A 24,629-nucleotide genomic window follows, 5' to 3' on the forward strand; every position below is an offset into this window, starting at 1 on the left:
GTGTCGTTTTTAATCAAAATACAAGTTTCGACATGTGCAGCTAAACGGTCAAATCAGTTTGGTCCAGACGACAGTCTGAGTCCGGACCTGCTCTGGAGGGACGGTCCGTCCAACTCGACGCTGGTTTGTTTCTAGTTCCTTCATGGAGTTCGCTCCGTCACAGAAGCTAACACCCCCAGCAGCACGCGCCTCTCACCTGAATGCGAACAGCGGCGGCGCCGAGTCGACACATCCCGGGGAGGTCTCTCCGGAGGACCCGCCGATCGCTGCGACGAGGCGGAGGGCGACACGGAGAAAGCGGAACCGGGAACGACACCGTATTGTCGGCCCCTGCCGGTGCTTTGTTGTCTCCTGGCGGTCACCGCGAAGCTCCGACAGACGCAGGCCAGAGAAGGGTGCCTGTTGTCAGGTCTATGTTGAGACCCGGCGGCTTCCGGACAGCGGCGGGTTCCATAGTGTAGCGGTTATCACGTCTGCTTTACACGCAGAAGGTCCTGGGTTCGAGCCCCAGTGGAACCAGACGTACGTTTTCCGTTTATTTCATTAAACACATCGATGCCTGATAATTCGTAAATAAATATATCGAACACTGGGACACTCCACTTGCTAAACTGGATGTGGACCAGTTCAAGCACTCTGACTTTAAACATCCATCTTTGCAATACTTTTGAAACATCTCCCCCACTTTTCAGTGATTCCAAGGATTATTGCTAAAGTTTAACGCAAACGAGTAGCACTCTGACTCGGTGTGTGGATAACACTCAGCTACCACCATGCCAAATTTTAGCTCCACATCTGTAAAGCTGAGGCATTTTTGTGTTTCCTATGGTCAGTGTACTGTGGCAGCCATCTTGAAACTGGCTTCAAGTAGAGAGACATTTCCTGAAAGCTTCATCCTGTGGTTCATGAGAAATTTTGCTAACAGCCAGAGTTGACTCCAAGGCTAAATATTAAGAAAATATCTTGTGCAGTCGGTTAGCACAAGTTTACATTACCTGTGTGTGTTGGGGATCAGTCTCAGCTACCACCACACCTAACTTTAGCTCAATATCAGTAAAACTGACTGACCTTTAGCTAGTTTGTGTTTTTTAGGATCAGCTGTTTGTGGCGGCCATCTTGAATTACTGACTCCAAAGGCACTGATTCTTTTTTAATTTTATTTGTCAGTGGTTCATATATTTTTTGGAAACGAAGACACAGGCAATGGATGGGTGAAAATAATTATCCACCCATCCATCCATCTATGCATCCATCCATCCATCCATCCATCTTTTACCAGCTTCTTCCTTTTCGAGTCACGGAGGTTACTGGTGCCCATCAGCAGTCAACATAAGCCATTTACAAATAACTTGTTTGTTATTGTATCAGGCACTTGTTTTTTACTTAATCCACAGTTCCTTAGCTTATTTTTGGGAAAAGGAGTTCTGCTTGCTGAGCACCAATAAATGTACAAACTGAGATTTCGCTACGAATGCCACACAGAAGCTCGTGTAAAGGTGACCCCTGACCCCTTGGACCACAAAGTCTGTCCCCTGTACGCTGTGCAATAGGCAGGGTAGTGGGTACACCCTGGACAGGTCGCAAATCCATCACAGGGCAAAAACAATAAATCATCAGGCTGGACTAAAAGAAATTTCTAAAAGTAAAAGGTTATTAATTTCATATTTTCATATGATTATTTAGGTACAGCTTGACTTTATCATCATTACTAAGCACATGGTAAACAAATGTAAGGATGAGATTCTCCTAAAGACTAAATTTGTGGAAGATCTGTTCATGTTTCCTGGTTTATGTTCAGTATTGTCTGTGTTGAACCTTTTATGCCAGCTTATTATTGCCATTTGTACTTTTAGCAGGGGGAGAAAACTATAACATGTGTATGATCAGATATTAAAGAAAAGCTTCTTTAATCCTCTTGTTTTAATAATAGCTACATCTGTCTTGTTAGACTGTAGGTCCAGTCTGTAATAAATGGCTTTAAGGAAACAGGTTTGATCTTTGGTAGTCTGTTATTCACTTATTACAATTATAATTAATGAGGAACTTTTATTATCGTGTTTATAATTTAAGTAAAGTAAAACAACTGGTTTAGATAAAGATTATAATTTCTTCTTTTTGTGTGTGTTTTTTCTTCTGAAGTATCTACTCCGGCTCCTGAGTTTCCTGTTTCTTAAAACTCTGGGACTCGTCTGAACAACATTAACTCATTTTTGCAGTTGTACCTCTGTTCTTCCGTTTGTCCTCCTGCTGTCCCCGGTCGAAGCAGATGGCTGCCCTGCCTGAGTCTGGTTCGGCCAGACGCTCCTACCTGTTAAAACTGAATTTTATTTATTTATTTTTTATCTTCTCTGTTGCCAAGTGACTGCTCAAAGGGAATTGTTGAGCTTCTCGGTATAAACTGCTCAGAAATGACTCTTTGATGTAAATTAAACCCACTGATAAAATGTCATGCAATTTTATCCAAGGAGTAGATGAGTATTCCAATTAGAGACTTCATAATATAAATGGTTGTAAAACAGAAAGGCATAAATTATAATACAAATTCATGATTTTTTTCTTTTTTCAGTGTGATCTAAAGTGGGGTTTTGAAGTCTTGACACACACACACACACACATCTTTTCGTTGCGTACCATCGAAAGGTGAAATTAGGACAATAACGTTTTTGCCCCTGTCTCTGTGCATTAGCAAAATGTGCCTACCTCTTTCAAGATGGCTGCTACAGCTATTTGAGCCTAAATAAACACAACAATGGACATAACTCAGTCAGTTTTACAGATATTGAGCTAGAATTTGTTGTGGTAGTGGCTGAGACTCATCCACAACACAAATTCTGAGCACTAACAAATTGCACAAGATGGTTGTTTAAAACATCACCATCAAAGATTCTTTCTACGCTGCAATATTGTTTTATTTGTTTTGATAAATGCCTACAAAATCACATGCACCTAGTTTAATCCCACATTTAAAACTGGGCCCGTAATATATATATGTTGCTGTTTGATGTATTCACAATGAAATAAGCACAAAAATGGCTCAAACTAGCATTTATTAGTTTATAACGTTCACATTTCCCCCGATATAATAAATGTGTCATTGCACCCATGTCACAAATTTGTTGGCCGTTTGGTTACACAATATTCCCTCACCTGCATTCTCTAAGAAATCACCCGAAACGATTCGGAGCACCAACTTAAGACCCATTCTGTACTTTGAATGCTGTAATGTGCAAAACTGTGAAGCCACCTATTTTAAACTGTTTCTGTGCTGAGCTTCTGAACACTATCTTGTGATTTATTCAAGGACAAGACAAGCACATAACTCAAGGGATGAACCAGTTTTGTGTGCACACACAATACACAACCAAAATGTAGTTTTAGGCACCAATGCAGTCTAAAGTCATTGATTTGTCCCCATTTCTACAAAAGAAAGTCATGGTTCAAAGGTAAAGAGTGTAATAACACAGGCCCACTGACTTCTCCAATTAAAAAAGGTCACAAGAAGAAGAAAACAAGTTTTTAAACCCTTATTATATCCACCTAATGTGCTCATTTTTTGTCATTTGAGACTCCACAGGTGTTAGCAGTTAACTAATAGCTCCATCATCATTGTGGGGCTACGTTCTTAGCAACATTTGCAGACTGATTAGCAAATTTTAAAATGACTGATTAGCAAATTTTAAAATGACTTAATGCAAACATTGACTGACCGAATCTTGTGTGGTAGAGAAGCCGCGTCTTTCGGGAGTCTTCTTACGTCGTTTGCCTTTTCATAAGTGAATTACAGCTTTGTAAACTTCCCGACATTCTTCCTATCTCCGGCAGCGCAGGAGGAAACGGCAACGCTGGTTACCGTAGCAACAGCGCCACCTGTTTTCTTTTAGCTTCATTTAAAAAAAAGCATTTTTCACTCTTACATAAACACTATTGGCTGCTTTTTAATTATAAGCGAAGTTAAAAACAATATACAATTTGTTGGGAATTTAGAAAATAATCGAGCTATTGGAATTTAAATTAATTTTATTAATTTTATTCAAACGGAAGTTGCTGCCGTTTGATATCCGGTGTCACGTTAATTTCTGTCCCCAACATGGCGAATGTTGCTAGTTCTGTAGTGGCTGCAGCAGCAGCTGCCGCAAGTAGAGACCCAGCTGTCGATAGATCATTACGATCAGTGTTTGGTAAGTTAGTTGTTGCTCTTTTTCAGCATATATAATGTTTTTTCCACACTAGGCTTGTGATAAGTTTGAAAATAACCGGCTAATGTATGAAAGCTAGCTAACAAAGTGCTAAGTTCGTTAACTCGCCGCGCTACTTTTACGCTTTCCTACCAGTAACAGCCTTTAAATTAAACAATTAACATGTTTTTGTTGTTGTTTTAAATTTATATTTCAGTTGGAAACATTCCGTATGAAGCCACAGAGGAGCAGCTGAAAGACATATTTTCTGAAGTCGGACTTGTTGTCAGCTTCAGGTAAGTAAGTGCAGTGAATGAACTGTAGGTTATCTTGATGCATGCTCAATAATCCAGGTAGAAAAATCCAAAAAAGTTCAATCTGGTCCTCTGGACATTCAAAACAAAACAAACAAACAAAAAAAAAAACAAAGCAAAAAAATATAGAAACGTTTCGTCTCTCATCCAAGAGACTTCCTCAGTCTGAGGTGCTGTTTTCAGCTCAGTCTCTTAAATAGCACCTTCTCAGAGTGGATCAACCAGTTTGCTGCTGACAACCAAAACCAGCTGATCACATGCTCAAGAAGGACCATCAGCCTAACAATGGATCATTAGCACACTGATGGCTGTTTACTATTCACAGAGGGCTGAGTGATACTAGCGATACTAGTACTAGTGATACAGCCATCAGTGTGCTAATGATCCATTGTTAGGCTGATGGTCCTTCTTGAGCATGTGATCAGCTGGTTTTGGTTGTCAGCAGCAAAACTGGTTGATCCACTCTGAGAAGGTGCTATTTAAGAGACTGAGCTGAAAACAGCACCTCAGACTGAGGAAGTCTATTGGATGAGAGACGAAACGTTTCTATATTTTTTTGCTTTGTTTTGTTTTTTTTTGAATGTCCAGAGGACCAGATTGAACTTTTTTGGAACTGTAGGTTAATTTTGAAACTGGTTTTGTTTGGCTTTTCAAAGAAAGCAAGCTCAAGTTTTGTGCTACATTCTATTTAATTATTACATTTGTATTCTAATAAAAACATTGATTTTACTCAACTTTGATTGTGACTGTTTTTTTTCTTCTTCTTTGTCTTCAGGTTAGTGTATGACAGGGAAACGGGAAAGCCAAAGGGATATGGCTTCTGTGAATACCAAGACCAGGAGACGGCTCTTAGCGCCATGCGGAACCTGAATGGAAGAGAGTTCAGCGGTCGAGCTCTCAGAGTTGACAATGCAGCTAGTGAGAAAAACAAGGAAGAACTTAAAAGTAAGGTCTTTTTAATCTTTAAATACTATATTTGGGCGACTTGGCAAAGCAATACTTTTATTCTCTTCTGCACAGGTTTGGGAACAGGAGCCCCCATTTTTGAGTCTCCTTATGGAGATGGTGTTGCACCAGAAGAGGCTCCAGAGTCCATCAGCAGAGCTGTGGCCAGTCTGCCTCCTGAGCAGATGTTTGAACTCATGAAGCAGATGAAGGTAGGTTGGTTTATTACGTCCTCACCGCCCACTTCACACTTTTTTTTTCTACTTCTAGCTAATTGCGCTCTGATTTAAAAAAAAAAAAAAAAAAAAGAAGAAGTAATATATGTTTTCTCTTTTTTTCCAATTATCAGTGTTTTTCTACACTGTTAATATATGTAAGTCTACAGGTGCTAGCAAAAATGTCACCAAATTAGAGTATATTGTCTTTGTCATTTGAACCATTTAAACAAAATGCACTTTTCAGCAGATGAGCCAAACAATGCAGGAGGAGATAAAATGTCTGTCAGCATCTAGAATTCTCTGATAGATGTTTCAAATTGATTGATCATATCAAAAACAAGCTGTTGCTTTGGGAGTTTTCTTCCAGATAAAAAAATCAAAGATGCACTGAAAAGTTCCCACTTAAGTTCTCTATTATGTGCAGGTGCATCACTGGTGCAGTGGTAGGACAGTTGGGACCAGAAGGTCACAGGTTCAGCTCCCCGCTATGCCCACTTGTTTTGGTTATTCCCCAACTGTTCCCTGGGCACTTGCAAAGCTGCTTGCTGCTACACTTGTATCTCACAAGTGATGGGTTTAATGCAGATGATGGGTAAATGTTGGGAACATACAATGACTTTCACTTTGAGTTAATTTCTTTTAAAATACTTTTAATTATTTATACGTCAGTGTTAAGTGACATGTAGAAGTAAATCCTTTAAAACTGACAAGTACAGTAACCTGACTGAAACAGTGGAAGGAAAAGCAACCCATGTCCAAAGAAAAACTTTGATCCTCCTTAAGATATATCACAAAATAATGCAAAGAAATTCTGGTAACTTGGACAAAACATAATCAGAAAATGTGAGGTGAGGTGACTTGAAAATGCTGCACGGTACTTTATCTTTACTTCTGTATTTTATGGTTTGAAGTGTAAAAGCAGTAGAAAACAAATGCAGCTTAAAGAGACTATTAGAATTTAAAGGTTGTATTTGCCTAAGAGAACAGCCTTTTTGATACCACTCACTTTGTTTAGTACTTTATTTAAATTTTAGGCTTAAAATGCATAGAAATAATTTGTGCGATTGCAGCTTTAGGTCACAGAAAAATGTTACAAAGTTTATGTCCAGGACTGCTGCTCGTCAAAGATAAGTTTTATTCAGTAATGGTGTTATTAAAAGTACTATATTTTTCAACCTATAAGTCGCAGTTTTTTGCATAATTTATAGGGATGCACGATAGCGGATTTTTGGCCGATATGCCGAAATGTTAAAACTTCTTTGGCTGATAACCGATGCTGATACTGATATTTTATATACGTTCTTTTTTCAGAACATAGCCCTCTTATTTAGTCTTATTTGCTACAAAAATTGTGTAAGAGCTGGTGACTTATATTCAGTAACAGCCATATGATATTGATAGAACTTTAACTTATATTAAATGAAAAGTGTTAAATGTTATTTATTAGCATTAGTCACATGCGATGCTGTCTCACTTGTGGAGGCTTGTTCCAGGTTCCTATAGCTGCAGTGTGGGATCCTCTGCACTCATGTGCATGAAGGACAGACTTTTTTAAGTTCAAAGTTTTTGTCTATCTATTGTGCCGTAAGACTAATCAAGCTAACGGGGCTAACACGACGTCCAAATGTCTGTGGTCAAACTCGCCCAACAAGTCATGCTATCGGCTATTAGTTTCTCAATGACGTCGGAAATGACGGCTTGTAACTCTGGTAACGTTACGTTGGGAAAATATCTCCGACTGGGGACGATGTAGCGAGGCTCAACGTAGTCCATAAATCTTCGGAATCCGACATCCTCAACGTCCGCACCACCAACATTTTGAATTTTCCTCTTCGCCTTGAGATTGGGTAGGCACACGTGACGTCATCACGTTGTGCTGCAGGCAAAAACAACACCTTTTATTTTGGCGAGTTATTTTAATGGAATGGCCAATGTCTGATATTGAAATTTAAACTCTAATATCGGCCGATACCGTGCAGATAATATCGTGCATCCCTAATAATTTATATTTCCTGCGACTTCTACACCGAAGCAACTTATTTATGAATTTTTTTCCCATATTTATAAACAATTTTTGGCTGAGATATGACCATTTTCATTCATTCTGACTGGAAAAAAAGAACATTACCACTTTCAGCCACTTGAAAGCCGCAAAGTAGTAGTAGCAGTAAGGCATGCCGTTGTATCATGTAATAAGAAAACGTGGCTATAATGACAAATTGAAAAAAGTTCAATACAAAAACAACTGGACTTTATTTATTATACTTTACTTTATACTTTTTTTTTCTTGAACTTTTTTGAATTTACCATGTCCTGGATGACTGAGAATCCTCACCAGATATTAATGACACCATTGGCTTGCCGTAATCCCCCCACCTTCGTTCTGCTCACTGCTTGAAACGGTCAAACCAGCTGCACCGCCCCGGCGAAATGCAGCTAATTTGACCATTAAAGTGCCTTTAGTAAGTAAATGTTAGACTGAGACACACCTTTGCTATAATTTTGAGCAAACAAATAATTGTTTTTATGTGCTAATCTTGATCAATTCTTGTTAAAGTCCCTATAAATTGATAAGGCAAAGCAACATATTTATGGATTTTTCCACTTTATGAGACATATTTGGACTGATGCGACTTATTATAAGGTGGTGCGACGTGTATGGCGGAAAATATGGGATCTGTATTTGTGGACAAAGACTTGATCATCAGAAGACAAAAAGAATCCAGTCCAAATACAGTACCTTTTTAAAAACTGCATGTAGATGCTCCTATTTGACTTACAAGTGCTGTGCATATTGCCTCAGCTCTGACAGACACATCTTATCTTTGCACAGCTGGCAGTCTGCTTCATTAGACTCAAAGAAACAACACGCTGCAGACATTTACCCCCCAACTGGGAAAGTGTTTTGTTTCAAAAGTTCACGTTGGCAGGACCTGTCCATATGCTGATCCGAGTGCTCCTGGGGTCCAGTCCAGACCTGATTCCACAGATATTTTTGTGCATTTTTGTCTATTGTTTTGTGCAGATGTTACCTTGTTGGGTTTGGGACTTTAAAACTAGATTTTGATGCAGCGGGAAAACTAAGCGAGGGAGAATTTTTGTGTTTGGGTGTGAATCTGTGATAACAGGTTTGTTTTGTTTTCATTTTCTTGATTTTATTTACTTAAAAGGTGATTTCTCTCTCCAGCTGTGTGTGCAAAACAGTCCCCAGGAGGCGAGGAACATGCTGCTGCAGAACCCCCAGCTGGCCTACGCTCTGCTGCAGGCTCAGGTGGTCATGAGGATTGTCGACCCTGAGATTGCCTTGGTGAGAATGAAGAGATTTATTAAAAATAAATAAATAAAAAACTTTTAATTGACTTAAACTTTTATAATTAGAAATAAAGAGCTTAATAAATATTCAGTTTAGAAATAACTTTTTTTCTTTTTTTTTTTTTGTGCTGTGCAGAAAATGCTCCACCGTCAAACTACAGTGCAGCCGTTGGTTCCCAGTGCACAGGGGGGAGCAGCACCACCACCAGTCAATCCTCCCACCGTTCAGCCCAGTGTCCCCGTGCCCCAGCCGCAGCCTCTGGTGAGTGCACAAACGAATCACCACTCTGGCCTTGTGGCCTGAAGGTGAAACGGCCATAAAGTTTTTCCTCACTTCCTTGTGTCCACTACAGTTTCCTGATTTTAGCATACACAAAAATGAAAATAGTTCCGTGAGTTTTACAGATATTGAGCTAAATTTAGGGCAGTGCTGTGGTTACAGCTGTCGCTTCTCAGAGAAGGTTACAGGATTGCCTCTCGGCCTTTCTGTGTGGAGTTTACATCTCGTGCACACGTGGGTATCCTCCAGATTTTCCGATTTCCTCTCACAGACAAAAAAACATGGGATTACGTTAAATGGTAACTCTCAGCTGTCCGTAGGAGTGGGTGAGAGTGTGAATGCTTGTTTCTGTGTCCCTGCGATGGACTTGCAAGCTGTCCAGGGTGTCCCCCACCTCTCACACAGTGATCGCTGAAAAGAGGCACCAGCTTCTCGTGAGCTAAAAGGAGTGGCGTCGGGTAAAGTTCTTTCCTTCAAGGACTGCTAGGCCTTTTATTTCAGCCTTTATTCTCTTACCTGAGCGTCAGGTGTTGAATCGTGGATTGCAGCTTCATCCCGTAGCAGAATGTAAAAGCTGTGCAAACAAACAGGTCTAAACTACATATATTAGACATAATCTGTCTATTTAGTCACGATTAGACAAAATATCCAACAATAGTTTAGATTTGAACACTGATTAAAACAGTTAATCTGTACGTAGTGTCTGAGAGCGAACCTGTTTTTGCTGAACATGCCAGACTTTCTCACTGAAAACAAGTTTGGTAAATTTTAGGTTTGCCTGCGGTGCGGAGAAAGCCGGTCTTTCTGTAGAGAATTGGCTCGAAGAATGTGTTTTCCTGTCGGCTGCTGCGCGTGTTGTCTTCCAGTTCTTCAGCATTAGGAACCCCTGACACGGCGGAAACCAAAACCTGATGTCTGAAGCTGGATTTTCACACCCTGTCCGACCTCGCAGTTTATTTCAGAAGTCTGTGGAAACTCTGCGTCCTGCCGTGTGAGCAGGGAGATGTTCCGCCTAACCTTCCAAACATCGTCCAGTGTTCATGTGTGAAAACAACTTTAATCAAGTGCTCCTGAACCAAACGGGACAGTATTTATTCATAAGATGTAAAAGATTTTTTACGGTTGATGTTATTCTTTGGTGTTTTGTTGATAATTCAGTAGGTAGGTATTTTAAATTATCACCTGCTGCTGATTTTTCTTCAGCGCTCTTCAGTGTTTTCAGGAGTAAATAAATCTAAATTGCTGAAATAAGTGAATCACACAAACCTGTAGTGTTGCGTAATGCATAACCTTTGTGCATCCATGTTACAAGTAAGACCAACTAATAAAATTCTGGTAGCTGCAAGTGAAACGTTTCATCAAATGAAGCGCACAATGTTTAGGTGAAGTTATATTCAGATTGTTAAAAAATGTATTTTCTTTTGTTCCAATCAGCCTGGAATGCACATCAATGGAGCCCCTCAGATGATGCAGCCTCCCAACATGGGTGTTGTCCCCGGGCCAGGACCAGGGCCTGGACCAGGACCTGCACCTGGACCGGGTGGACTTCCAGGTAATCATTACACTGCGTGCATCTCAAACAGCAGCTGTGTGATGGTGAGCAGGTTTTTACTGAACCTTTCATTGGCTTGTTGTTGCTCAGTCGTCATGCTGCCGCTCTGCTTTCTAACTTTTCATAAAGTTTTCTGTAGAAGTTTAAACATTCACAAGTTGAAAACAAAATGTTTAATTCATAATTAATTACATATTCAGAATTAATATGACCTTAAATATATGAAAACATGCTGGTGAACAAAGCAATAAAATAAAAAAACACCAAATCAGTATATTTTCTCCTCCACACTTTTAATAAAATTTTATTAATTTGCATCTTTCTGCACAGTCTTTGTGAGTAATCACTTTAAAAAAAAAAAAAAACTATTTTTATTTATGCCCCAAAACATTTGATCTCTCATGCTGTGGATTCAGAAAGTGTTCAGGTTCCTTATTTTAAACAGAGGAACAAAATAATCTACTTTTGAAACTTCATATTATGCGAAACATTCCAGGGCTTTGCAATTATTAATATTTTTATTTAACCTTTATTAACCAGAAGAAAAAAACTCGTTGAGAATAAAAATCTCCCTTTTTAAGAGTGACCTGGGCAAGACTGACAACGGTACAGATTAAAACAAGGTCCAGCGATCAGAGCACACAATCTGTTTATTAAACTCAGAATTAGGCAACACCTCTACAGCCACATGTCTTTCAAAAATAATCTGAGACCACGGCAATTCCATAATAATAAATAGAATTATTTTTAGGTGACAAAAAGTTGAGTCATAAAACACAGTTTAGTTAAGAGCAGATTTTAAACGGTGTACTTTTGAGTGTTTATTTTAAAGGACATGTTAAGGGGACGGTACCAAGGATTATGCACCGAGTTTCTAAAGTCAGTAAATCCTGGGTTTTGTTGTGATTTGATCCTGTTTTTATTTATAATCAATCAGGCCTGGTGGTTTCTTTAGAGATGAATCCAAAACATGGCAGAAGTCAACCTGTGATTAGGCCCGTCACAGTAACAAATTTTACTGGACATTGTCTGAAATTATTACGATAAACGATAATATTGTTTGAAATTTGACAAGAATAGGTAATTATTGTCAAATTTAAGAAGAAATGTTTAATTTGTTTTGAGTGTAGTACCTTTTCTGACCACTATATGGCAGTATAAGACTGTTTTAACCGAAGGATGGATAGTGAAGGAGCGAGCAGCGTGTCTCTCTAAGAAAGATGGGAGGGAGGCTCCTTGATGTGACATGACATGAACTGTCTCTCCTTGTTCTCAAAATGGCGGCCGCTCAGTGTGGTTTGAGCTCTTTAGCATTTGTCACACAAAGCTTTTAATAAAAATCAGTAAATAAGTTCTCAGCTTCTTTTCACAGAGAAAAACAACTTTTTAGACAAAAACACGAGTTTCAACTGTGAATTTTGGAGCTTCGATAAGACAGTTTTTTTCCCTCGAGGTCGACCTGTTAGCTTAGCTCGTAGCTTAGCTTCTCAGCTTGGCTGCTTTTAACAATCCAAAAGCGTGATTTTTGGATGGTTTAACAGATTTTTAACAATAAAATAGAAAGGGAGGGGTCAGTGAAGAACACTTTGTCATCCAGTGTCTTCAGTAGAAAGAGAGAGACATGAACGGTAAAGCCGATAAATGAAAATGAGGCCGATAATTTTCATTTAATCATACGATTAATTGATTTATTGTTTATCGTGACAGGCCTGCCTGTGATGCGTTTAAAGAACTGGACAAAGTTTAGACGCCTCGGCTGTGTTCATGGGCCTCCGATCAGACTCTGTTCGGTATTAAATTCGGGTCTGTGGAAGCGCACGGTTGCGTTCAACAACTTAAAACTCATTTTTCGGTGCTTTCTGTGACACATCAGTGATGTCAGGTTTGTGGCGACGGCAGCGCTGAACAGAATCGCGGAGGACGACAATCTGCAGACCGAAATAAATCATCTGCTGGTATTTTCTGGAAAAACAATCTGCTGCGGTTGCGTTGCTGCTAATTGCTAAAGCGTTACCATGGATACCTATACAGAAAGACTGGAAATACAACAAAACTCCGTGTGGACCAACCTCTGTCCAAAAGATCAGCTGCATTTAACAAATCTGATTTATCTGGACTCAAAACTCAAACCTTGTAGTCCAACAAACACAAACTGCACCGAACTGGTTTCTTGGGTTTTGAATGGACTTGGAAATTAAAAAAACCTAAAGAGTGCCGCGCCACCAGGATTCCTCCTGGAGCTGTCCGTCTGCTCAAACTGAAGATGATCAAGATCTTAATGAGCAAACGGTCAGGGTTCCTGTGGAGGGAAAGAAACATCCACTGAAAAAAATGACTTTCTTGACCAAAGATGTCCCATCCTGGTCCTCGAGGTCCTGCATGGATACTTGCTCCATCACACCTGATTCAGTGGTTGAATGACCTGTTCACGCTCTGCAAGAACCAGGTGTGTTGGAGCAGAGAAACATCTCAAACCTGCAGGTTAGTGGCCCTCGAGGACCTCTGTTCTTTACAATCAACAAGATAAAAACTAAAAAACTAAAGTAGTCCGAAAAATAAATATAGTCCAGTGAAGAATGTTTACATGACAATTAAGTTAAATTAGATAAAATTAAAGAACCATTGGCTGCATCATGTCATCACGAGATGTTCATTTGGGAAAGTTAAATGATGAAATGTGCAAAAGGGGTCAGAATACTTCCTGAATCCACTTTACGTTCAAGCTTTTGGTCACGTCTCACCACGATCACTAGGTGTCACCAGAGCTTCTGCTAACGACTCCGTAGACTCTGAAGCAGGACAGCTGCAGGAAGACGCTTTGTTTCCCTCCGTTTCCCAACGTTCGTGTTTCTGTGACGTGTTTCTGACTCTTCGGTTGTGAAGCATCCCCCGTGCGTCCTGTTCTGTGCATGTGATGGTTTCATTGGCTCCAAAATGCTGCTTTGCTCCTTTGAGACCTGTGTCTCCTGTTCTTTTCACTTTAATGCTGGCTCAGGAAACCTGCATCATTCTCCCACAGGATCGGCCGGTCCAGCTGCCATGGAGCGGCCTCCAGGTATCACTGTCCTCCCTCAGTCCTGCACGCCGCTCGCAGCGCCGTGCAGCGGCGGCTCTGTTCAAACGCACCGCAGATTCTGAGCTCAGTGTTCGATTTCCTCTCCTATTGCTCAGCCTGAGCACACCCTGATGTGTTTATTAAAACTGGGGTGTCTATGTGTCACGGGGCGGACGCTGGATGTAACAAACGGAACCAGAAGCCCACATTGTGCTTTTGTTGCTGCAACAGCCGGTCTGGAAATGTTTAATTCAAAATCTTACTTCTAACCTACAAAGCCCTCAACAACCTAGCTCCGTCTTATATTACAGATCTTATTGTCCCATATTTTCCTAACAAAGCACTTCGCTCTCAGACTGCAGGCTTACTTGCGGTTGCTAGAGTTTCCTAAAGCAGAATGGGAGGAAGATCTTCCAGTTATCAGGCTCCTCTCTTGTGGAACCAACTTCCAGTTTCTGTCCATGAGGCTGACACATTGTCCAGTTTTAAAACTGGGATTAAGATGTTCCTTTTTGATAAATCCTAGAGTTAGGGTTGGCTTGTTATGCTGCCATAGGCTTAGACTACTGGAGGACAAATTGACCTCATTTCTTAAACTAAATTTAAATAAATAAGTAAATAAACAGCTAAAGTCTGATGTCCATTTTCTGTAAAATTAAAGACCTGGCTCTTCTTGAAGGAATGCATATCACCCGCCACTTTCTACTTGTTAAATTAATCTAGAACTTCTAGAACTTGAGTGTTGAAACAGAGTTATAAACATTTTGGTCAGACCTTTTATATAACTTAATCTAATCTAATTGTAAGGTGCCACGCTAAGTGTTTGTTGCGGATGACTCTCTGCTACTACCACACCAAATTTTAGCTCCAAATCTGTCAAACTTGACAGATTTTCGTGTTTGCTAAGGTTCTTCAGCTGTGTCGGCCATCTTTAACTTGATCGGCTCTAAAAGCTGATCACGTGTAGATGTTCGTTCGCTGTTTTTTTTTTTTTTTTTTTTTTTTTTTTTGAGTTTCATTAAGATTCTTCCTCTGGCTCATGAGATATTTTGCTAACATACACATGAGTAGACGGACAAAAACTGTCATTCACCTTCACTTCTCTGTTGCGGGCAGAGCTTTGGTTTTAACGAAGAACAGTCAACTTGATTAAATTATTTTCATTTATTGAGGATTATTTTGTCGTGTTTTGATTTGTGGACTTCTCCAAAGTTAAGGGAAGACGCGGTCCGTCTGTATTTGGAGCATAGCAAAGGTGCTGCTACCAGGGAGCTTTAAGCAATTTTTTGGAGGTGGGGACTGAGTGTTTGTTCTTGCTTCACCTCCCAACATCAAACGCAGGCTTTAGTTCAGAAAAACAGATGTTGATCTGAACATTTAACGGGTTTGAGTCACGCGCTGCAGACTTCTCACACGGCTTACCGGTATTTAAAAATGGACTCAAAGGTCTTTGACTTGTTGAAGGTTAGAGATGAGTCCTGGTACGGAAACTAACTGCCATATTTATTAATCCTGGTAGATTACTGTAAGTAAAACTTCAAAATAGTGTTTATTTCCCAACAAAGACTGTCAATATTCATTTAGTTGCTACAAAACATCTCAAGTTTAATTTTTTTTGTTAGTCTAACCTGCTACCAGCAGTCAAGGCCTCCTATCTATTGTTTTTTTCTGTGACTTTTATTAAAATCCTACAATCAGTCACATTTCTTCAACATTAATCTCGTTTTAAAGGGAACCACTGCAGAGACGTTCACATCGAACTGAAACATTTAGACAAATGACTTTATTGCTCTTGTTAAAATTGATAAATTGAAGTCTGACATCTCTGTGGGCCAGATGTTTTGGTGCCAGATGACACCCGTAACACTCCAGTTTGGTTTCTGTTTTTGGATCGGATTGATTTATTTAAAACTTGACCCAGTATCTCCTCAAACGATTACAAAAGGCTCATTGTGTGATCGTGTCCTCTCAGGACCAGGCGGGATCCCCCACAGAGGGCTTCTGGGAGACGGCCCCAACGACCCCAGAGGAGGACTTATGCTGAACGCCAGCGGAGAGGTCATCGACCCCAAGTAAGATGTCCGCCTGTATCGTTTAACCTGTTAAAAGTACCACCTGCAGCTGTCAGGACTGCTGTAATCCTCAAGTTCCAAGTTCTGGACGATTGAAGGAAACCAGCGGTCCGTTGCCATGGTAACAGCGGGTGTTGTTTAACGCTCCAGAGGCCAGAACTCGGCAGCTTGGATGCAACGAGGAGCTTTTTGTGGAGCAAAGAGGATCAATCTTTGGTTTCATGCTGCTGACAGGAAGTTTTTCACATAAAAATACATAAATATATTTATATTCAGATATTACAAAATATAAGTGGACTGAATCAATGATTGTGTCTAGAAGTTGTGCTGTTTGGTCATTTAATGTTGAGTAAAATAAAATCTGCAGTAAGTCCTGGATGTCGTCTGCAATGAAAGAAACTTTAAAAGCGAGTATTTTCTGAGATTTTTATTTTTTAATCATTAATTAATTTTAAACATGTTTTGCCAAATATGTATGTATGTTTGTATCCTTTTATTTAACCAGGAAAATAACTCATTGAGATTTAAAAACCTCTTTTCCAAGAGTGAGGATAGGTGGAAGCTGCTTACTATTTGAAAATAGCATAGCCTTTGATTTTTCTGCATTCAAAACCAGCTTAAGCCCAGCCAAACGGGACTGAACAGTATCAAATGCAGATTGCAGCAGTTTAAATGATTGTGAAACTGAAGATGATGAACAATAAATAACTGTATCATCAGCATATAGATGAGCTTTAGCGTCAGGCAAGTTACCGCACAAATTGTTTATATAAATTGTGAACAACAAAGGACCTAGTAAGGAGCCTTGAGGCACTCCCTTTAAAATAGGAAGGACGGAGGAACAAGACCCAGCTGCTTGGACACATTGAGTTCTATCAGATAAATAGTTGGAGAACCAGTTAACAGCCTGGACAGATAACCCACTTTTGTAGAGTCGATTCATCAGGATGACATGATCTACAGTGTCAAACGCTTTAGAAAGGTCAACAAAAAGAGTTGCACAATATATTCGGCCATTAAGCCTGAAACATTTTTTGTTTGTTTGTTTTGTTTGTCTTTAGCCGGGCTTACATGGCAGCTCCCCCCCCTCACCAAGCCCCACCTGTACACGTACCATCCATGATAAGTGGACCCCCACCAGAAATGAGGGGACCTCCTATGGGTGAACCACGAACCATGATGGTGGACCCACGAGGACCCCCCATGATTGAGCCTCGAGGACCACCGATGGAAGCTCGAGGTAGAAGTTCTGATGATTTGTTACGGACCTCAGTCACTAAAAATCTCATGGATGTGTTTTTGGTGAGTGAGACATGTGATCCGTTTGTCCAGGCCGCGATCCGAGGGCGATGGATGCTCGCGGACCAGTAACCGGTCAGAGGGTTCCCATGGTAACGGGGATGCAAGGTCCCGTTCCCCACGGCATGGGTCCAAACGTTCCTCCCCCTGCGAGACCGGTAACGGCTTCTTTTTGTATCAGTCATGCTAATCCAAATAAAACATGCCGCTCCATCGAGTCCAGGCTGCTGTGAACATCAGTAGTAGTACGTCGTACAATACAGAAAGAATTTACCAAAAAAACTGCCAGAAAAAATCATGGAGATCAATGAGCTTTTGGTGAAAATCCAGCCGTCTTTGGAGCTCTACACGTGAAGTCAGTTTATAAAACATATGAAACACTAGAAAGATAAAATGATAAAGATAAAAAATCTGCTGCTCAGGGTTCAAACTTTTGTCAGTTTACTTTTTGTTGTTGCACAGCAGCTGTTTAAGGCTTACTTTTCAGTCTGCCTCTTCTTTCCTTGGCTATCAAGGAGTGACAGACAGGTGTGTGGTTACCATGGTGACCAGTGAGCCACTGGCCACAGCTTTAACTGGTTTTCTTTACACTTCTAGAGTTCATACATCACGATGAAGACATTTTATTTTGCACGTTCTGGGCTGCAGCTCCATCGACACCCTTTAACTCTTCTGAAGTTATCTGCTATAAAACACTTGTTTTGGCTTGCTCTACATATTTATCTTTAAGACTTTAACTGTGCACAATTAATCTAGTGATGAATTATTAGCAGAATTTGTTATTTTCAAATAAGCAGCTTTTTAAAGGCATTTGGCCATTCTTCCCAATGATAAGTCTGTGTTGGTCCAGCAGGGTCCTGGTATGTCTGGGGTCCCCCCATCAGGAGGAGGTTTCAGTCCAGGACAGAGTCAGGTTTCCACACAGGACCAGGAGAAGGTGGGTCTCACCGTTTGTCCGTCTGAAAACATTTACGAACCACAGCTGTTAAAACTTTTAGCTTTATATCTTTTCTTTTTCCTCTCGTTTCTCTTTAGGCGGCCCTGATCATGCAGGTCCTTCAGCTGACCCCAGAACAGATCGCCATGCTGCCCCCGGAGCAGCGGCAGAGCATCCTCATCCTCAAAGAGCAGATCCAGAAAACTGCCAGCGGGGCTCCTTAAGTCTGAAACTCTGAGATCAGAGGTGACGTCTGCGTCCCTTCTTCTCCTGGCAGCATCATGAAGCTTTCTGCTGTTACTGAACAACTTAAGATTTTCCTGCCTTTCCATCATCAGGTCACACGTCTGGTCGGACTCCTGCTCCACCTGGAGGCGTCTCATCCTCACCTGGATTATTGTGCTTTCTGTTCTTTGTAAGAAAATAGTCAAATAAGAGCATCTTGTGAGAGGAGCATGCTTTAGTCTTTTTGTTATTCTTCTGAGCAAACTGTTGTGTTTTTGTCAATAAAACAACAAAAACGTTTGTTTTTTCTTTTATTTAAAAACTGTTCAGGCTACAAGAAAAGACAACTTTAAGTGATGCAAACTCATCTTCCACACTTGTGAGGAATCTTTAACCACTTGTTACACACTTTCCATTTCCTCATTGAGCTTAAATCGGTTCTTGTAAGGAAATACGACTGACTGTACCTGGAATTAAGGAAAGGAAGGTTAATTTTTAACAAGAATCTTTTGTCTGGTTCCAGGAAACACCATCATCCAGTAACTGACGGTTCGTATAACTGAGTCAGACATTTAAAGCAGAGTACTTTCAAATATTTCCTGTATTAATATTTACAGCTTTAACCCACAAAAAGATGAACAAAACTGGTTCAGAATTTTTAAGTAAATAGTTTTAATGATTCTGAAATAAATGCAGTAAAAAAAAAACCAACATACACTATAAACAGTCTGTTTAGTTTTTGCTCGTCATAGTTAAAGCTGCGCCTGTAATTCCATCTTTACTTATACAGGTTAATCCCATTGAGCCTCGGGGACTCATTTACAAGAGAGACCTTAAAATTATTAAAAAAAACAATGTTGAGTCGCAATGATTCATCGAAGAGTCTACAGAGTCGTGTCTGTAAAGCTCCATCAGAGTACGTGCAGTTTGAACTAGCCCGTCCTGTAGCGCGGGTTCTACAGTTTTTATGATCAATTGTCCTCTGTGGTGAGAAGTTTCACAACTGATTTCCTGTTAATCAAAATATTCTTGATTCCAGCTTCGCTCCTCTCCAGATCATATATAAATATATATATTTGCTTCAGAAGTTTTCCTTGTTGAAGTAAAACTTGGTCTTGCGAGGATCCACGTCTGAATATTTGGCGCATTTCTTCTCCAGAACCGTTGCGAGAGCTGCAGGTCCGCACAGGAAGGTTCCCACCGTGGAGCTGAAGAACAGTCAAAGCCATAATCGTGTAAAACAACAAAAACAGGACAAAAAGTAAAAGTTTGATTATTTCTTGTAACAATGCTTCTTAGCAAAATTTTCCACATCACTGGAAATACTTTATTTCCTCTTAAATCATGCCACATTTGTTGGTTGTACAGGGGAGATGAGATTGTGGGTTGCACCCATGAAAAAACGATATATTTAACAAACTGGAGCCTCTGTAGCATGTGGAAGAACCATACACAGCCTCATTAGCAGGCTGGTTGAAGTATAGGGCACCATCCCACTGCAGGGTGTGAGCAGAAAGAGGTGCCAAGCTGTTGTGGCTGTGTATGGTTCTTCCACATGCTACAAAAGCTGATGAACATATTGTCAATTTGTCTAGTTTCCTTGGACGTCACTCAGTGCAATAAACAACACCAAATAAGAATCTAAGGCAGAATAAGCTGTTTGGCAACGAAGATAACGTTTTGAAACTTTTATATATATTTTTAAGATACACATGTAAGATAATAAATCAGTAAATATGCCATAACTCAAAAGAAAAAAAAGGTTAATCTTACGTAGGATTCTCTTTGCGGACTTGATCAAACTCCTTGTCCCAGTTGGGTCGGCCGTAGTGAGTTTTCTGTTTGAGTCCAGTGACCACGTCAGTGTCCTCGTCGAAGTGGACCATCACATGATTAGTCTGACAGTTAAAGAGCAAAGGGAAACGGGATCAGTTTACAAAGTAATCAGTTCTCGGTTTATCTGTACTTTGGATGACGGGATTCACTCGTACATGACTTTCATCCCATCCAGTCAGGAAGAGTTTGTAGGTGAGGAGGTCCCCCAGGCCCCTCTCCTCCATCTCTTTCTCCTGCATCTGCAGTAGGTCAGCAAACCACTCGAAGGCGTGTGTTTCCCGGCAGAGCCAATAGAAATAGATCTGAAACCAGATGCAGGCAAGTTTAACAATAACATTCAGAGGAGCTGGCGGTGCTACTGGTGACTCATCCTTTCTGAGTGTATTCTTAAACAACAATTATCTGATGGGCATCTCCGACACACAATATTCAAATTTTCCTGAGTGATGAAACAGGTTTACAGGCGCATACGACGTGAGTAGTGTCACCTTTCTGGTGTGCAACTTGGGATTGTTGTCTTTGAACTTGTACCAGATGGACTTGAGGATGGAGGCGAAGGGAGTGACGCCGATGCCAGCACCAACCAGCATGCTGACCTCATAGTCAAACACGTCCTCGCTGGCCGTCCCAAACGGTCCATCGACACCCATTCTGAAAACAGACAAAACAAGACATTAATTCAGTTACTGCAGAAGGCAAACATCCACCAACAAAGAAAATTAAATTTTGTCTGATTTTCCTCATTGGATTTGATCTGGATTGTCAGCATCTTAGGTTATTGTTTTTGATGGTGCACCACAAGGCTCCATCTTTAGCCCACTTCCTGTTTAAATAAGGCCCATTATTTGCTGATTTTAAATCAATCGTAATTTTTTTTTAAATTGTGAATAACAATGCGTTTATGAGTAGTATTGATCCTGTTTTCCCACTTCAATCTATTCAGCATACTACATTTACTACTTGTAAATAAAAATCAAAGAGCTTACTTGGGTCCTTGCGCTCCCTCCGGTAGCTTCTGCATAATTTCAATGAGTTTGTCCGTCCAGTCTCCAGCTGAGCGGATGTGGACGCTGAAGAAATCCTCCTCGGGTGCAGAGGTCATGGTGAACGGGTGCCACTCCAGCTTAGAGATGGCCGGACAGTTGAGGAAGACGTACTGACCCACATCCATTTTAAAGCCCTTTTTCACCAGCTGCAGCTCTAGAACTTTGGATGGTCGCATCACAATCTGACAACAGGTCAGTCACAATAGGATCAGCTAAAAGACAACTGAGCAGGAAGACAAGAAAACTAGAGAAACTGCATTTAATGAAAAATCCAGTGTTGAACGCTGAGTGCTCGACAACTTTCTTTAAAGTTACTGATTAAGCTGAAACGGAGCTGTTAAAGTTAAATAAAGAGAACATAAGCTAAAAAGAACAGAACATATGTTAAAAGTTAAAAGGAGCAGAACAGTAGCTAAAAAGGAGCAGCAAAGTAGCTAAAAAGGAGCAGAACAGTAGCTAAAAGGAGCAGAACAGTAGCTATAAGGAGCAGAACAGTAGCCAAAAGCTAAAGGGAACAGAATAGTAACTAAATGCTAAAAAGAACAAAACAGTAGCTAAAAGCTAAAAAGAACAAAACACTAGCTGAAAGCTAAAAAGAACAAAACAGTAACTAAAATGAGCAAAACATAGTACCTATAAGGAGCAAAACAGTAGCTAAAAGTTTAAAAGAAGCAAAACAATAGCTAAAAACGACAAGGAACAGAGTAGTAGCTAAAAGCTAAAAAGAACAAAACTGGCTAAAAGCTAAAAAGAGCAGAATAGTAACTCAATGCTCAAAAAAACAAAAAAGTAGCTAAAAGGAGCAAAACAGAAGCTATAAAGTGCAGAAAGGTAGAAAATAGCTAGAAGAAGCAAAAGCATGGCAAAAAAAAGAATGGCAGCTAAAGGCCAAATGTAGCAAAAATGCTAATTAAATGTAGTAAAATACTAGTTAAAACAAGCAGAATGCAAGTTAAAAGTAGTAAAATACAAGCTAAAATCTAAAAGTAGCATTCAAAGACAAAAATAGAGCCAGTACTCTGACACAGATTTGAAAGAGTACCATGTTACAAGAATTAGAAATCTCAATTTCTACTGGGACTTTGTTTTTGTGAACAAAGTTAGATATTTTAAAAAGTATAAAAGTTACAGTAACCAAAAGTGAAATCCAAAATGTCATAATTGAGTTGAATGTTTCCATATATGAATAGTTTAAAATTATGCAGAAGTAGTTACATATAAAAGGTATGGAAGAACAGAAAAAAAGAGAAACAGGATCACTATACTGTGAAGCCTGAACATCTTACCTTCCTGTACTGGACTTTCTGAGCATATCGAATCAAACGAAGCAAACGCTCACAAGCATAAATAATCATTGGGCCAAGAACCCACCACCATGTCTGAAAAAAGATCCAATTAAAAAATGTGACCATAAAATTCATTTTTTTGTATTCGTTGCTGAAAAAATAAAACAGAAAAATACAAACCATGGCTGGTCCTCCAACAAACTGAGGATAGGGACACTCGGGGATTTCCCCCCATTCTTCAGTGAGATTTTGACAAAAGGTGAAATTGTGTTGCGACAGATTGCTCTGTCTCCTCACAATGCCCCTGTAGACGAGATGCACAAACGCAAACTTGCTCGCCAAAACAACCACTGTGTTCCATCTAAACCAGAAACAGGTCAGAGCCGTCACCTACCCGATTCCATGAATGACAAGGCCAGCAAAAAAGATGACGAACAGATGATGCGTGTACCAGAAGACCTCGAAGTAGCTGCGTCTGATGACCTCCATGGAGGAGGTGATGATGAGGATTAGCGCCAGGGTGATGACGACACCAGTGAGTCCGGCGATGGAGGTGAAGGCGAAGTACGTGGGAATTTGCTGCGGATTCTGAGGCAGAGTGGAAGAACAGACGACGCTATTATTCTCACTTTAGTCTGAGAGGAACGTGCTCAAAAACAGGAACAAAAACTTTAAAACCACTCCACTGTGATGTCTGTTTGTTTAGGCACGATTTAGCTGCCATGTTGGAAGACAACTCCCAATGGACAAACAAAAGAAAGACGAAATGGGAAGAATGACCGGTGTTTTTTTTAAACCCTAATAGGGAATTTTTGTGCCACTTTTGGCTTTTCAAAAGGGCCTGACAGACATAAAATTTATTTTTAAGAAACCCTACAATTTGTGACGAACCAAGAGAAAAAAAATTTCAGTGAAACCCACTGCAAGCTTGAACAACAGAACTTGGATCATTTAGTTGGAATTATCTTCACCAGTGCGTTTTCTTAATGAAATAACAGCTTCATGTAGATTCTCCTCATAACTAATAATATTTCAAATGAGTAGATTCAATCATTGTCACGTGATACTTATTTTCAACATCAGATCAACACCAAGTACTGGTTCTCTCAGCAGTGAATTTATCTCCATGTATATAGTTCAAGAAAGATGGAAAAAAGCTCACGTTATCAGTAGTTTACCAGTTTACATGTAACAGGCTCTTAATATGTGGTAACTAAGCCTCTCTCTACGATGACGGTTTCCTTCACCCAAACCAGAAATATAATAATTGTGGTCCGTGTTTCCCGGTCATCAAACTCTGTAAAAACATAAATATGAGTTGTGACTCATCTTTAGTTAATCGAAGTTTTCAATAATTGTGAACCCAAATCCTCAATATGTTAGAATGTGGAAAGATTAATGCAGTTGTCCCAACACTGGTCCTTGAGGAACACCGTCCTGCATGTTTTACTTGTTTTCCTGCTTAGACCCACCTGACTTGTATGGATGGGTGATTAACAGACTTCTGCAGAACTCGAGGAAGTAATAATGGTAAATCACTGAATCGGGTGTGTTGGAGCAGGAAACAACTGAAAAATGCAGGATGGTGTTCCTCAAGGACCAGGGTTGGGGACCATGGGATTAATGAAACTGTTTTCTGGTTTTACTGACATCTAGTGGTGACTTTGCAGATTGCCATCAACTAAATACAGTAGTTCCTCGCTAGTTCGTGGTTTGTTTATTGTGGACTCCCTCTATCGTGGTTTTTCAAAGTAAGTGTGGACATGACACACAACTGGCTGATTGATGGATGAGCTGCACAATCGACATGGGATTTTTTATTTAAAATAAATTATTTTAAATTATTTAGCACCTCCTGCACCTTTGTGCAGCCCATACTGCAGAATAAGCCTCCTCTTGCAGTTGATCAGCTGTTCTCCGTGCAGAGCGGAGAAGTGTGTGTGGCCAAAAGTGCTTGCAGGGAGCTGCAATCATGACATTCTGTACTCTTAGAGCGTTTAGAGTTTAAAAACATTGTTCAGAATATTGCAAAAGTGTGGGATGGGTTTAAAATGCCATATATATATATATATATATA

At 40.1% G+C, this 24,629-nt stretch overlaps 2 protein-coding genes and 1 non-coding gene across 7 annotated transcripts in view; 2 read left to right on the plus strand and 1 right to left on the minus strand.

Annotated features, from left to right (window-relative positions):
- Positions 1-446: 446 nt before the first annotated feature.
- On the plus strand, positions 447-519 carry trnav-uac. Its single transcript has one exon. It is a non-coding gene; the product is annotated as a tRNA-Val (tRNA).
- A 3,547-nt stretch (positions 520-4,066) lies between these two features.
- Positions 4,067-18,684, plus strand: cstf2 (cleavage stimulation factor, 3' pre-RNA, subunit 2). Of its 5 annotated transcripts, XM_037675733.1 has the most exons (14): positions 4,067-4,178; positions 4,393-4,471; positions 5,265-5,434; positions 5,510-5,646; positions 8,840-8,959; positions 9,101-9,226; positions 10,679-10,796; positions 13,792-13,851; positions 15,824-15,923; positions 16,985-17,163; positions 17,256-17,380; positions 18,073-18,159; positions 18,258-18,405; positions 18,498-18,684. In XM_037675733.1, the coding sequence occupies exons 1-13, from the start codon at positions 4,088-4,090 to the stop codon at positions 18,381-18,383; spliced, it is 1,518 nt and encodes a 505-aa protein (XP_037531661.1). In that variant the 5' UTR covers positions 4,067-4,087; the 3' UTR covers positions 18,384-18,405; positions 18,498-18,684. The 5 variants fall into 5 exon arrangements, with proteins under 5 accessions (XP_037531661.1, XP_037531659.1, XP_037531662.1 ...); XM_037675731.1 differs by having other exon boundaries at positions 18,258-18,684; XM_037675734.1 differs by having other exon boundaries at positions 18,076-18,159; positions 18,258-18,684.
- Positions 18,685-19,465: 781 nt separating this feature from the next.
- Positions 19,466-24,629, minus strand: part of nox1 (NADPH oxidase 1) — a 9,362-nt gene continuing 4,198 nt past the window's right edge. Inside the window, exons 6-13 of the mRNA XM_037675737.1 lie at positions 22,947-23,140; positions 22,733-22,856; positions 22,553-22,645; positions 21,207-21,448; positions 20,709-20,871; positions 20,376-20,522; positions 20,158-20,282; positions 19,466-19,592 (exon numbers count right to left, since the gene is read on the minus strand). Of these exons, the coding sequence (XP_037531665.1) occupies positions 19,466-19,592; positions 20,158-20,282; positions 20,376-20,522; positions 20,709-20,871; positions 21,207-21,448; positions 22,553-22,645; positions 22,733-22,856; positions 22,947-23,140 (1,215 nt within the window). The remainder of the gene's footprint in view (positions 19,593-20,157; positions 20,283-20,375; positions 20,523-20,708; positions 20,872-21,206; positions 21,449-22,552; positions 22,646-22,732; positions 22,857-22,946; positions 23,141-24,629) is intronic.

This window comes from Nematolebias whitei, chromosome 4, assembly GCF_014905685.2.
Source record: "Nematolebias whitei isolate Nwh7 chromosome 4, NemWhi1, whole genome shotgun sequence".
NCBI lineage: Eukaryota > Metazoa > Chordata > Actinopteri > Cyprinodontiformes > Rivulidae > Nematolebias > Nematolebias whitei.

What these genes read in the sequence shown, in the direction of transcription:
- cstf2 (XM_037675731.1), top strand. Translation starts at nt 4,088, where the DNA reads ATGGCGAATGTTGCTAGTTCTGTAGTGGCTGCAGCAGCAGCTGCCGCA. An exon ending in TGCCCCAGCCGCAGCCTCTG is followed by an intron (nt 9,227 to 10,678) that starts GTGAGTGCACAA and finishes TGTTCCAATCAG; the next exon opens with CCTGGAATGCACATCAATGG. An exon ending in GGAGAGGTCATCGACCCCAA is followed by an intron (nt 15,924 to 16,984) that starts GTAAGATGTCCG and finishes GTTTGTCTTTAG; the next exon opens with CCGGGCTTACATGGCAGCTC.